The sequence below is a fragment of the Anopheles moucheti genome, chromosome 2 (genome assembly GCF_943734755.1).
Source record: "Anopheles moucheti chromosome 2, idAnoMoucSN_F20_07, whole genome shotgun sequence".
NCBI lineage: Eukaryota > Metazoa > Arthropoda > Insecta > Diptera > Culicidae > Anopheles > Anopheles moucheti.
In genome coordinates, this window is record NC_069140.1 from 37,899,086 (window position 1) to 37,913,071 (window position 13,986).

At 47.4% G+C, this 13,986-nt stretch overlaps 2 protein-coding genes across 2 annotated transcripts; one reads left to right on the forward strand and one right to left on the reverse strand.

Annotated features, from left to right (window-relative positions):
* Positions 1 to 116: 116 nt before the first annotated feature.
* Positions 117 to 994, forward strand: LOC128298380 (uncharacterized). Its single transcript, XM_053034132.1, has 3 exons — positions 117 to 355; positions 445 to 787; positions 855 to 994. The coding sequence occupies exons 1-3, from the start codon at positions 163 to 165 to the stop codon at positions 964 to 966; spliced, it is 648 nt and encodes a 215-aa protein (XP_052890092.1). The 5' UTR covers positions 117 to 162; the 3' UTR covers positions 967 to 994.
* Positions 995 to 1,035: 41 nt separating this feature from the next.
* LOC128309472 (dynein axonemal heavy chain 6) lies at positions 1,036 to 13,819 on the reverse strand. The gene is given in 14 exon segments (XM_053045876.1): positions 1,036 to 1,383; positions 1,468 to 3,943; positions 4,016 to 4,282; positions 4,364 to 5,100; positions 5,164 to 5,305; positions 5,378 to 7,798; positions 7,843 to 8,401; positions 8,479 to 9,755; positions 9,824 to 11,669; positions 11,744 to 12,378; positions 12,451 to 12,898; positions 12,982 to 13,433; positions 13,496 to 13,666; positions 13,740 to 13,819. Coding segments are annotated over 14 exon segments (11,859 nt in total).
* Positions 13,820 to 13,986: the final 167 nt, after the last annotated feature.

A 13,986-nucleotide genomic window follows, 5' to 3' on the forward strand; every position in this document is an offset into this window, starting at 1 on the left:
TAATTTATCCGTCATATGATTGTACACCGGTCCACCGCAAGTGGAGAAAGCATACGGGGTTATTTCACGTACTAACGGCAGACATTTTTAAAAACCAAAACAAACGTTTTGGGAGAAGCGCATAGAACTTGAACAAGCTTCCTGCCTACAAAAAGTTGAATAATGGAAGACTCTCGCTACGGGCTGAATCAAACTGAGCAGCTAACTATCCAACAAGAAGAGTTGAAGCAGGAACTGCTGAAGTATTATCGATCGTCGCTTATTATTAGCTTGCTGGGACAATCCGATGTTCCCATTTCTACGGAAAACCGAGCGCTGCTGTCAATGTATAGACACGACGGCGATATGCCTTTGGGTGAGTACGCTAAGCTACACGAGCTAGCTACCTCGGATTATAATACACAAATAGGATTTCACAAATATTCCCCGTCTACCATCGTGCAGACCTGGATCACATACGTAACGTAGACATTAGCTACCATGATCGGGTAGAGATTGGCAAGAAAATCGAAACCAAAATCATGGAGCAAGTGCGCCCATTCGTTGACAGAGCAAAACAGTTTTGCGGCGGTGATCTAGCGGAACTATCCGTCTCGCAATTTCAAGAGCAGTATGCAAATCTTCAGCTTGATCATGAACGTCAGGAATTAACGGATAAGTTGGCACAGCTTAAATCGCGTAAATTGCACCTCATGAAAGCCTGTGCCGAAATTCGAACCGGACCGTTCCAGCGTATGAATGTCGAGCTGAAACACGCAGAGGCACGTTCCATGGAGAACAAAACCAAGTAAGTAGCAAGAACGATAGTATTTCGAACCAAATTGATTAAGTCTTTTTGTTTTGTTTTGTTGCAGATTATTGCAAAAATTATTAGAAAACGAGATAGTCAATTGTACACCACATGCCGCAAAAGCTATAAAGGACGTGGGCGCCTACATCAACACACTTCTAGGTAATGATAAATAGCAGCATTTTATTACAATAAAAAATTCCAAATTTGATAGTGCATTAATCGTAGCAGTTGACTAATACTGCTTAGTCCGTTACTAGTGTAACGAGAGCTGTTCCCCGTAAAATCCAGAAGTCGGAGGGAAGCTTCGAATCGAGTAGAACCGATAGTACAAAATTCGTGGATTGGCCGGTCGTTGACAGGACGCCCGCTCTTACACTTGTCTTGTACAATGGGGCTTCGTAGCGGTGCCCTACCGAAAGATCCGTGCATGGTTTCAACCACACGACGGGCAAATGAGCAATTAGCTCCCGGTATCTAGCATCACAAAGCCCTCCCTCTGCGGGTTCCCAACGACCGGCTTCAATGAACAGACCGTGTATGAAAATTCCATCGCTAGGAGGGTGTAGGTGGTGAAAAAGTTCATTGATTCCCTAAAAAACGATAGAAAGATTCGTATTATTTCACATATGTGCAGCAAAGATGAAAGGCCGGTAATGAAAGCAACCAAACTTTACCTTTTTAGAACGTTCCTCATAAATCAGCGACTGGTGCAACGTTACATTCATTATTTCGAAATCAAAGCGCAACGTATCGATGGGAACGTTGTGTTTGCGGGCGTATGTCTGAAGCGTTCCGGTGAGGAAAGATTGTGGAAAAAACAGACCACACACCCACGACGAGATGGGTAACCCTTCCACACACCAGTTCCGTACGTATTCGATCCGATGCTGCAGGTCCGTCACCCAGCTGGCCAGGGTCTTTGTTGAAAGGTATCCTTTCGAGTGCCACATCTGCGGTACTTGATTGTTACCAAATGCCCGGTAGATCGTTTCCAAGCTCTCCGACATTACTACAAACCCTTGAATGGCTTTCTCAAGATCGCGCAAGCTACCGTGAAGTACGGTTAAAAGTCTGTCGAACCGATCCACTTCTTGCAGCAGTACTGTCGTCAGTGAAGGAATGCGGTTTTTGGCATCTCGTTGCATTAAACTCGGGTGCAATTCATCGTGCTCGATGCGAGATGCTATCACCTTTCGGATTGCATCAATTTTCTCCAGGCACATCTTGTCCATGGCAGCAATCGCTTCCTCGCCCAGAGTATCTCCGCCCGATTGGCTTTCAAGCAGAGTGTTCAGGAAGAAGTGTGTTTCGTTCCGATTGAATATGATGTTTGCGTTCTCGTGCATTCCAAATATATCCGGCGGATCGTGTATAGAAAGCTGTCCAGCGTACTCCAGAAATCCTTCGATTTTTCGTGCCTCCTCACCGGTAGGGCAGTGGTATAGTCCACTTCCACTGTAACTGTACTCGTCGGCCATGATCAGTGGAGAGGAAAATCGTTTCAGTACTGCCCGCAAACATCGTTGATCCCAAGCGTCCGTTACACGTCCACCGTAAGTTATCTCTCCATTGATGTATTCTAGCGCATCCCACGGTATCGGTGCTCTTTGTTCGCGATCGCAATAGATATCCAACGTTCGCAGGGCGCACTCGCGATCACTTTCGCTAAACTCGTATGTTATGTTCCATCCCAGCGGACCAAATTTGCGCCGCTCGAGTATAACGCCGTGGAACATGCAAAGACCGAAAACGAGAGCTCGCCATTGCGCTCCGAGCACGTGAAACTCGAACCAGCTACGATCCAACTCGGCGAGTGAGCGTACGAGATTGGAACGCAAACCCTTCGGTGGTTCGTTGGTTACTTTAACCGAATTCTGCAGCACACTGATCGGAAACGTTCGCACCGGCATGGAGGATAGGAACAGTCGGAAGTTAGCGTCGACCGTTTGTAATCCCATTGCTATGCGGTTCACGGTTTTCTCCATCGCTTCCATCCAGGACGTTGCCAGGTGACAATTTTGTAAAAACACCCATTGACCGCCCCGAATGCCAGCTTCGATTAAAGCTTCCGCAGCTGGACCCTGGCCCTGGCCCAGCGAAATGGAACGCAATCGCTCGACACAGTCTCGTTCTTGGGCGAATTTGATCAAAGCCGTCATGGGGTCAGATCCTGCCGACAGCACGAATACTAGCGGAATGGTTGGTGATATGTCCGCGTATAGTGATGCCAGGCTGGTATTTTTGGGTGGCTCGGTATATCGTTTACCCAGCGCGTGACGAATGAACTCCGTAACGGCAATTACCAGGAATTCGTCCTTCAGCGCTGCCACAAGCATGAGCTTCTCTGAAACCGATAGCCGTGCGTTCCAATCAATCACAGCCGGTTCGGGGTTAGGTGCGAGGCAAAGATCTTCCTGAAAATCCTCGATACCGATTATCAATGATCGATGCAGATGTTTCGTCACTTCGGCAAATTTGATTGAATCGTACACCTCGAGAAAGCAACAAGCGATCCATTGGTTATCGGTCAAAAACGTTGGCTTCCCTTCGAGGGAAAACTTGCGCTGTGATGGTCCGCGTACGATAAAGCTGAACTCTTCATCCGAAAACTGTTGCGCTTCCTTGCAGATAGCAAACGCAACTAAAAAGCCGCAAATGAGCTTATGTTTCTCGAACAATCCACGGCAAATGTTGGCGAATACGGTGAAGGTTATGTCCTCCAGCAGGGTTGCAAGACGCTCAGGCAGCTCCATCCGTGCATGTGGCTGTTCTACCACCGAACAGTAAACTTGTGTAAAATAGCGCAAACTGAATTGATACATGGGATCGATCTCCGAAAGCGAGGCTACGACGAAGTAAAGAATTGCACCACGGGCCGCCAGAACGCGATACTTTTCACGCGTGGCCGCAATGTTCAGTTCTGTGCGTTCTGTTTCGATAAGGCGATCGGCGATGATGGTGGACATTTCCTTCGACTCGTTCAGGGATTCCACCAGCTCCTCATCATCGAGAATGTTTCCTTGTGAGCTGTACAGAACTTTCAGTATCTTGTCTTCGAGTAGCAGCAACTGTTGCTTATCTGCATTGATAGTGGTGATCAAATCGTTACGTTGCTTCTCCATTTCCGGGAGTTCAATCTTGATGATCTCTCTAAAACCGGACAGGATGGAACGGACATTGATTACCTGTGCATTCTTTGCACCAAGTATGCGATATACTTACGCCAATAATTGATCCTCTAGGCCGCTTCTCGAGACGAGGAAATTAACCAAACTAACTTGAATGCAAATCTCCGGCAGAAAGTGTGGATTTGGAAGCTTTGTAGTCATATACAGGCGGAAGTTGTTGTCATAATCCACATCGACATCGCCTAATTTGATCATTAGTCGTCCATTCTGTAGAAAGATTTGTTTCATCAGAACCGTACCCAAGACGGGATCCAACGTTTCTTGTACATCTTCGATCAGCATTGGAAACCCTTGCCGAATGCTGTGTGAGAAAGAGCCGTTAAGGAAGCGTTCGTTACTTCGCGTTCCAAAAACCGATAACAATTCGTTGAAAGGAACTCACCAAATTTCCAATATTCTCATCATATTTCCATCGGTCAGCTTGATAATGCGCAGCTCATTCCGTGACTCCATGTTACGTATCCAACGGTTTGCTTGCTCTTGCGGATCGATCATTAGCGGCCAGCGACCACCTTCCGTAGAGATGATACCATTTTCTACCGATATGGCATCCCGTGGCAAACCGCACATGTTCCATTGGCGTATCTGATATGAATCGCCGAGTATTTGTACGAGATTGAAGGATGGGCTGCTCGGGATGTTCAGACGCTTACATTCTGACACCCAAATTTCGGACAGTGTTCGGCGGTAGTCGATGGGAAATGCACCCAAATACGCAACGTACGCGGATGCTACCAGCACATCACCCGGCACGGCGAAATGTTCCGCCGTCAGTTGTTTCACCGTTTCGCGCCAACGTACCTCTTCATCCGCCAGGGCTGATGTTAGCCGGCCGGCACGCGTTAATCGAGCGTTTGTCAGGTCGTTGTGATCCTGCAGCAGCTTCATTTCGCGCTTCTTCTCGTCCAAGTTTGCCATAAGCATCGTTATTTTGGCTTCGATTTCTGCCAGCTCGCTTTGCTTCGACTTGAGCAGTTGCATTACCTCGCCCAACTCCTGTTCAGCCGCTTTTTGGCGCTTGATTTTCGGCTCTACTACTTTGTAAATTTTGGCATACTTTTCTATGGCAATGACCCACAAGCACATCGATTTGGCCACTTTAGAAACTTTTTCGATTGTCTACAAAAAGAATAATTGATAAATAACATCGTTGGCTACACACGCAAAACTGGATTCACTTACGGCCGGTTGGAAATCCTTATGATCAACATATGTTTTAATTTTCTTGATGATGGCTTCGGAAATGTGTTCCTTGTCATAGTCCTCTAATTTCTTCAAAAAATTTACATCCGACATTACCACTTTAGCCGTGTTCCAGTCAGGCCTGTAAAGGGAGCAAACCAACGTGGTGAAGTAGGCAATGAGTTACAAATTTAGGGACGCTGAAACTACTCACTTTGCTCCGAGTAAAATACACACGGCCTCCATCACAAATTGTACCAACTTCGGTGGCTTCTGGAACACCCGCAGCTCATTGATATCATTTTTGTTAAGAGACTTCAGCGCATCCTGTGCCGCCTGCAGCGTCGGTAGCACGATCTCCAAATCCTTTGCCGCCTCGTCAGCAATCTCCTGTGTCTCGGTTGCCTTAATCTTAGCCTCGGCCTCATCCTTTGCCACACTCTTCTTGACACTTTCCGCCATCGCATTATCCTTGTCCAGTTTCGCCAGCAGCTCCTTCATGTTTTTTGACTTTTCCTCCAGTATCGGAACGAATTTTTTCAACTCCTCACCCATTTCGGCCACCACCTGGTTGGTTTCCAGAATCTTGCTCAAGCCGTTGGCAATGCGGTCCTTCTTCTGCACGATCGAATCAATGCGCTTCTGGACCAGCACACGGTACTGGTTCAACAGCTGCAGGTAGCTGCTCGGAGTGGTGTAGTAATGGCGGCGCATTTCGCGATAGAAGCGCTCCGAAATGCTCTCCACGCTTTCGTGTATCATGACACAGATTTGTGCTAAGTGTTTGCACTGTACCTCATTGTCTGAGACATCCTTTAGCGAACCGATCGCTACACTGCGCAACGCTTCCGCCGGCCACTTCACGAACCAATCGATGGTGCAGCAGTTCACTAGAGAAGGAAACATGCGACATCGACCCCGGAAGGTATCGCCGACGGGGCTCATGCACATGATGACGTGTAGATTGGTCCTGACCCGTTTGATGAAGAACTCAAATATGCCATCGCGCGTTTGGTTCGGGTATCCGCTCTCAATGCATGGTTGTCTGGAGTTCAGTATAATTTTCTCAAACTCGTCACTCTCGAACAGGTTCGGAACTTCGCCCGAGTTCAGAATGTTGTTAATATCCTCCATGAACGACTCATGCACGATTTGTGTGTCAGTAATGAGGAACACAGTGGGTTTGTTTAGTACCCCCGCTATCCAATAGATACGACGGAGATCTTCATGGAAACAGCTGTGATCGTAACCCCGTCGCAGCGCAATCTGATGGCATTGGTAGCCGTTGATGTGCGCGGCTAGCTTCGCCAGACTCTGCTTACCCATACCAGACACTCCAACAAGTAGACCATTTCCCCGTTCCGAGCGCAGTAACCGCGCTAAGCGCACAATATGTTCGACGGCGTCAGCAAAGAACACCAGGTTCATCTCCGTACCAACCGTGCTGTTATAATCCTCCAAATAGTCCACCAGCACCGATTTAAGCTTCTTCAGTTCCTTGATCTCTTCGTACACGCGGTCTTCAGCCGCCTGCCCAAACACCATAAAGTCACCGAACATAATAGTTTCTTCCGGCTGCACGACGGTTGTTTCGAAAAACTTTTCGCAGCAATCCTGCAGCAACTGCTTGAAGTACATTTTGTCCTCCTCGTTGATCAAGCGGTCGTAAAATATGCGTAATGATTCGTGATAGAACAAACGCATGAGCTGTATTGGATTGATGTAGCTTGACGAATCGGCCTGCAGCACACCCTGCACACACTTGGACAAATCTCGCAGATTGAACACGTAGTGTGACTTCTTGGGGGTAGGCAGCAACTCAGCCGATATACGCTCATATACTGCCACGGCCGTCTCCACGATTGGGTCAGCCAACGGGCGTATGGCCATATTGAACTCGTTCAAGAATCCGGCCAAAATAGCTTTGAAGATGGTCTTTAGTGTATCACTGTTCGGTGTTGGCAATGAGAAGAGTGCGAAATGGCGAATGAATCTGGCCGTCAGTACGTTCCGACCACCACCCGGTGGTGCACAGGCGGCGCCGAGTGTTACATCAACAATATCCTTCCAGTACATCTTTTCGCGATCGTACAGTCCCCGGAAATCGGCAAACTGACGCAATAGTTCAATCGGAGGTTGGCTACCGTATCGGTCCAGCTTCGGCATGTTGACGTCGTCGATAAACACTACGATTTTTTTGTTAATCGGTGCCCCGAGCAGTGTCTTTTTGCGCCGTTCTAGGCGTGATTCAATGATCTCCTGTGTGCGTGCACTTTCGCTTTGCGCGGAGAAGTTCACAAAGATCGGTATCACGTCACGTTGCATCAGGCGGTTAAGTATTTCGCGGGCCAGTACCGATTTGCCCACCCCGGTATCGCCGGTAAACATGACCGGATACTGATGATGCAGTAGCATTTCCGCTACAAATCCATATTTGGTTGTATCGAGCGTGGGAACCAACAGATCGAAGTAGGGCATCGAGGGATTGTAGACAAACTTTGGATGAATTGCGTTCCAGCTTTCCCACGTGCGAGTCTTCGTGTTGATGCGGAAATCCCACAGTGTATCCTTGGGTAATCTATTGGAAAAGTTGTAACATTGTAGTATGATTTATCGGACGGGTTCCTACCAGGTACTTACAGTCCAATTTCTTCCTCATTCTGCAATGTACGATAGAACTGCTCGAACTGCACCTTGGAATCATCCAACAAATTGCCACCGAAAGACCACAGCATGCACCAGGTGAACATTTTGAAGATGTAATGTTTCGCTTCACCGCGCTCCATCAGGTGCAATCCTTGGGTTTCCTGGAGTAGCAAATACAGCAACTTGGACATCATTGTCAGCTTGCTGATGTTCACCTGATGGATGCTCCATTTGCAGTTGCGATGCAGAAACTTCGTTATGGTTTCGTAGTGTCGCTCGTACAACGCTAGCATATGTGCCTTTAAATCCCCGTCCAGGTGGAGATGTTGAACCGAATTGAGCCACGATTTCACTATCGATGTCCATCCGAGATGTACCGGATCCATGTACACCATACCGCACCGTGAAACGGTGGCTGGTGAGGCTTGGGCTAGATCCTGCACCTCGAACACCATGTGCACCCAGCTCGTTAGCTTGATGCGTTCCGAATTTGCCAGGCACAACATTTTGTTGTCGTCCAGCACCGTGTTAAGGTTTTCTATCCAAACCGCATCGACGGGACCATCACAAACAACCCATTGGTGAATTTCATCTAGGAAAAAGTTCAAGAAAAGGTGCAATACAAAGGATTAGCGATACTGATGTGAAAGAGATCTGCTGGTGTTTTACCTGTTACGACGACTGCTGATCTGATGGCTAGGCCAAGTAATCCATCGCGCCACTCCATCGTAGCCAAGTTTACAAACCCATACAGTTCATCCATTGAGATTGCCTTCGGGTTGAGTGTTTGTATGCGTACTGGTCGGTATAGCGGACCGGGCACTGCTTCCGCGTGCAGCTTTTCGAATGCGTTGGCCAGTATGTGAAGGACCGTCGTTTTGCCACTACCAGTAGGACCAACCAGCATTACACCCCAGCGCACCACCATTGTTTCGTAGAGCTGAAGCGTTTTCAGCACCAGCTCTGGAACTGGCTGCAGGTTGCGATCGACCATGCACTGTTCGATTGCTTGTTGTAATTCTCCACGCTCCGGCTCTGGTAGTTCTACACCCGGGAAAAGATCACTAAGAATGCCATTAAACAGCACGGCATCGTTGGCAAGAAATTTCGGCAAGTTAGAATCGCGCAGTGCAGCTATGAGCGTTACATCTTCCGGTTGGTCGGGGGAAGCACGTTTCAACGCGCCCGCCATGACGAGCACACTCTTTACAGCGCGCATACCAAAATCATAATGATCCTGCTGGCTCAGCTGCTCGCTGCACAGCTTGTACATTTGTACCATCTTCTTGGCCAGTATTTTCGATCCTTCGAAACCTTCCGAGTACAGGATCACCTCGGCGATGAGTGCATAGTCCGGTACCATCATTGATATCGGCCGGAACAAAGCCTTCAAATTGTCGGGCAACTCCGTTCTTCCGGCATACCCGGGATTCATCGTGATGAAGGCGGCACACGATGGTTTTAGACGAATTTCGCGTCCTTCAAACAGGAACCGCTTCATCTTGGCCGCCTTGGCATTTCGTATCGTAATCAGCTGCTGCGCAATGACCGACAGCACCTCGATATCGATGCGATTAAACTCGTCGAAACAACACCACGCACCCGATTGTGCGAGCCCCGTAAAGAAGCGTCCCATCATTTTGTAGTCCAATCCATCGGAGCAATTGAACACGACGCACTGGATGGCGAGAGCCTTGGCAAGATCTTTGGTCGTTTCGGTTTTGCCCGTGCCGGCGGGTCCTGCTGGAGCTCCCCCAAGGTCCATCTGCAACGCACCCATCAGACAAAGGTAGCATCGATCAGTGAGCGGTGTTATTACAAGCACTCCACCCGCGCCGAGATATTCGTAGAAGTAGGGCAGATTGGCCGACGCCATCTTCGTGTCTATCACCTCTGTTTCCGACAACCAGTAGTAGCGCAACATTTTCAACCACTCAAAATCCGTACTAGAATGGGTAAAGTTAAAAACACTAAAGCACATCGCTCCTTACGCATCTTATAACATTGTACTTACGATTTTTGGACCCTTTTAGCAATCATTCCTGCGATCATGTCTCGCGCATGCACATCGATAGTGATCAGTGCACACAGCACCTTACGCACGAGCTTGGAAATTTTGGTACGCGCGATGGCAGCAAGGACGGTCAAATTTTTAGTGAGTTTTTCATGAAATTCCTCCATTCCTTTGTCCGGATTGTCGCCACCGTCCAGGATATTGTGCACGTCTGCCGCCCACTGTTGCTGGGAAATGGTCAGTACCACCTGATTCGGATGCTCTTGCATCCAAAACGAACGATCCTTCAAACCGTAAACGCGGATCCCGTGGCGCATGTATCGCTTGACTGCCAAAAACATTGCCTCCTCCACCTTCGACAGCCAATCCTCGACCGCACCGCGTGCTTTCAAGCCGACACCAAACGTGAGACGTTCACCTTCTGGTGAGATCATCGCTATGATGTCGTTGGTCATTACCGATTCACCGGTTTCGGTTTTTTTCTTGCCAAATTCAATCTTTGCAATCGCATCAAAGCACTTGGATAAATGCGGTTGTACGGCGTACGGGTTTTTTGTTTGCGCTAATATTTCCAATAATTCATCATTGGACAGAAAGTAGAAGCGAGGGAATGCCATGCGTTTCACCTCCAAGTACGCCTCTAAGCAACGTGTAACTTTCTCCAGCAAAACGTTATGAATTTGCAACTGCTCCAGTACACCTTCGGCCGTCATTGCCCCAAGAGCGAGGGGGGCCTTCTGTGTGCGTCGCATTAAATCCTTCCATGCCTTGTCCACCTGCAGGAACATCTGTGTTTCGTGTGGCAACTGGCGTTGGATATCCGGGGCCGAGAATATTGCTTCCAAATATATCCATGACTGCTGACATTGCATCCATTCGTCCAGTGTACGCGAAAACAGATCCAACTGGGATACCCAATCGTCTACCTTCGGTTTGATAGGACCAACGTGTCTCGAAGCGGCCACCGTACTGACGTTAATGCTTGACTCATCCAGGACGGTTTGGATTTCGTCAATACTTGCCAGCACGAATACATCCCGATGGTCGCGATGATTGATCACGGTCAGTTCCAGTTCCTTCCACGCATTTTCCACCTTGTTTAGCAACGTTTCTAATCCCGCCTCGGCACTAGCCATGTTTGAAACCTCCATTAGTTCGGACGCAATATCTTCTTCAAACGCGTTCGCATCTTCGAACGTGGCGAGATAAATTTCTATCTCTTCCGCGAGGTGGCGGTTCAGTATCTGCTCGATCTTGATCCAGTGCCGGGTCTTGAGTGCGGGATTACGCAAAAATCCTAGTACCGGTATCTTGTCCTTAAATTCTTCCGCTTCCGCCTTCAACTTTGGTATGATATCATTCTTCGGCAGATTCTTATCGAGCATGGCACAGTTTTTCAGGATCTTTGTGTTAAGTGCCTCTACCTCGTCCATGTTGAGCTCGTGGAAATGTATTTCGTTCCATATTTCGACCGACTCCTTCCACTGTTGCACACTGTCCCACAGTATCTGGCGCAGTTTTACCTCATTGATGACCTGATCGAGCTTTTCGAAGCGTGTCACTTCTAGGCGAAACTCTTTCTGATATTTTTTATACTCCTGTGCCTTCCGTTGGCACATGGTCAAACGCTCGGACAGATCAATCAAACAGTCGCGTACCTGGGCCGGATCCGACCCCAAATCGAGCAACCATTCTTTCAGCACCTCTTCGTGTATATCCTCGACTTCGGTAAATATTTTCGTGATATCCGCCTGTAGGCACAGGTCAAACTTATTGATCAGATCCTGCTTTTGTCCCCTTTTGCTTTCCAGCGTAAAGCTGATTTCGTTCAAAAACTCCTCCATATCTGAAAACGTGTAGTGCAATATTATCGTAAGTGGTGAAGCTGTACAGACGTAAGAGAAAAGAAAAATCACCTACCTAAATATTTATCTTTGTCTTCATCGGCAAACGTAACATGGTAGTTTTTCATGATTTTCAACGCTTCGTAAGCGTAGTTTAGCTCCTTTTGCAAACTCGCCACATGTTCGTGGCAAACTTCCAAGTGGTTAAAGTAGTAAATGTAGTGATTGGTTTCCTCCGGCACAATTAGCAACTTTGTCTGCAGTTCTTCGCCCTTCTGCTCGACGTAATTGATTTTTTCCATCGCCAAACGGGGAATAGTTTCGTCCAGCACCGCCAGCAACTGCTGGCAAATGGGTGTTATCTCTTGGCGAAACGCGACCTGCTTCACTTGCAGCAAACCCAACGGATGTGATTCCTGGATCTTTTCGAGTTCGGTCATCTGATTGCTAAACCGTTCGCAGTACATTTTCAGCACCTCCAAATTCGTTTCACCTCTGATCACGGTATCGTCAACGGCTAGATTTTCTTGGTACGATAAGCGAATACGATCGAACTGGACGACGTATTGGTCGACGTTGTTGTACGCTTCGACGATACCATCAAAAATTGTTTTCACATCATCCGACAGCTGCATATCGTTCCTAATGATGAAATCGAGGCTGGGAGGATTCCCACAAAGCCTGTCCTCTTTCCTTCCCATAATGGTTGGTCTAGAATTAGACGGGAGGGCGATTAGTGCACAATGATTGAATAGTTTCGCGTGTTATTGCAATGAAGCTTACTCGGTATAAATATCGAAATACGCATCACTTTGAAATCGATCTATTTTGTAAACCGTCCTCATTACCAAGTTGCTCAGATCCTCCAGCATTCGTGTGGTTACTTCCCGGGAAGGATCGAGATCAATGCGCGTTGGTTTCAGCACCAGCTCTACGTTCATGAACGGTGGTTTTGTAACTCGGGTATCCGCATTTAATGCTCCGTTGTCCATAAAGATAAAGAATACGTTAGCCAAATTTTTGAACGATTCACGCAGAATTTGATGCAGCAACGTAATCATCATCTGATCCGCACAAGCAAGAAAGCGGGCCAATAAAGCGCACAACTTGCGCTTGTTAGCACGTTCGGTGAAGCTCATCATGTCCTTTAGTTTCTTTTTATTGGTTACATTTATTGCCTCATCCTGGGGTGAGAAACCACGATCGATGAGCGTGTTGCAGCATGCATCATCTGCAATTAAACCAACCGATGGCACAAAATAAAGCAGATTAAGATCAAGACCGCAAGATCATCCTGTAATGAAGTGCACTTACACAGTACCGTGCGCATCTTTTCGCGCAGCTGCTGAAGTAGATCTCGCACTTGCTCAAAGGTGGTCATCTGTGTTTCAATGAAATAAGGCAAATGCCAGTTTTCCGCCACAGACACATCGAAAAACCGGAACCCTACCAGTTGCACAAACTCGTCCTGCATCGTCAGCAGTGCTCTAGCCAACCGTGGTAACACCACAAATGCGCTGGCCGCAATCTTTTGGCGTGCATTTTCATACTTGTACCACTGGATGTTACGCAGCCAGATACGAAATGCTTTTGCGCGGCGATAGTGCTTGAAGAACCCCAGTTCCGTAAGTGTTCGATACTTGCGATAATCCGTAAGCCATGCATCGAGCTCGGTGAAATGATTTTCTGTATCGCTCCAGTAAGTAACACCGTGGCGGCTTACGGTAAAATACTCATGCTTATCCGCCTTGCTGAAGGGAACCTCCCTGACGATAGGAAACTTCAAAGTTAATAATCAGATATCTTAACCTAACGTACAATAACTTACAAAAAACTGTACGGTGTAAAGTGTTCACTGTTTTTCGAGTACGCATACGTAAGAAAAACAAAACTATTATCCTTGAGATGCTTGACCCTGTCTTCGATCAGCACTTCCACATCAATCGGTACTGGTACATTGAGCTGACGGGTTCGGGCGGCAATTCGCTTCTTACGTTCCCTGTGCACGAAAACAGTAATTCAATCTTTCTAATCCATTATGCTACAACATTGCCACCCAATTGAATACTTACTCGCCCAAAGCGAATGTAAAAAGGGCTTTTGGTTTTGTTAAAGCCGATTTAATTTTTTTGGTTCCGGTCGGTTTACTCATTTTGATGCAATTGAATCTCCTAACATCAGTTACCAAGACTTCTAGCATACTGAATGGAAATGTTTTAATGGTGTACATAACACGCATAGCAACGATACATAGCAATGGCGTCTTGGTTACCTTGACTTTCAAATAATGCACAAAGACCTGTTGAATCAGTAATTACA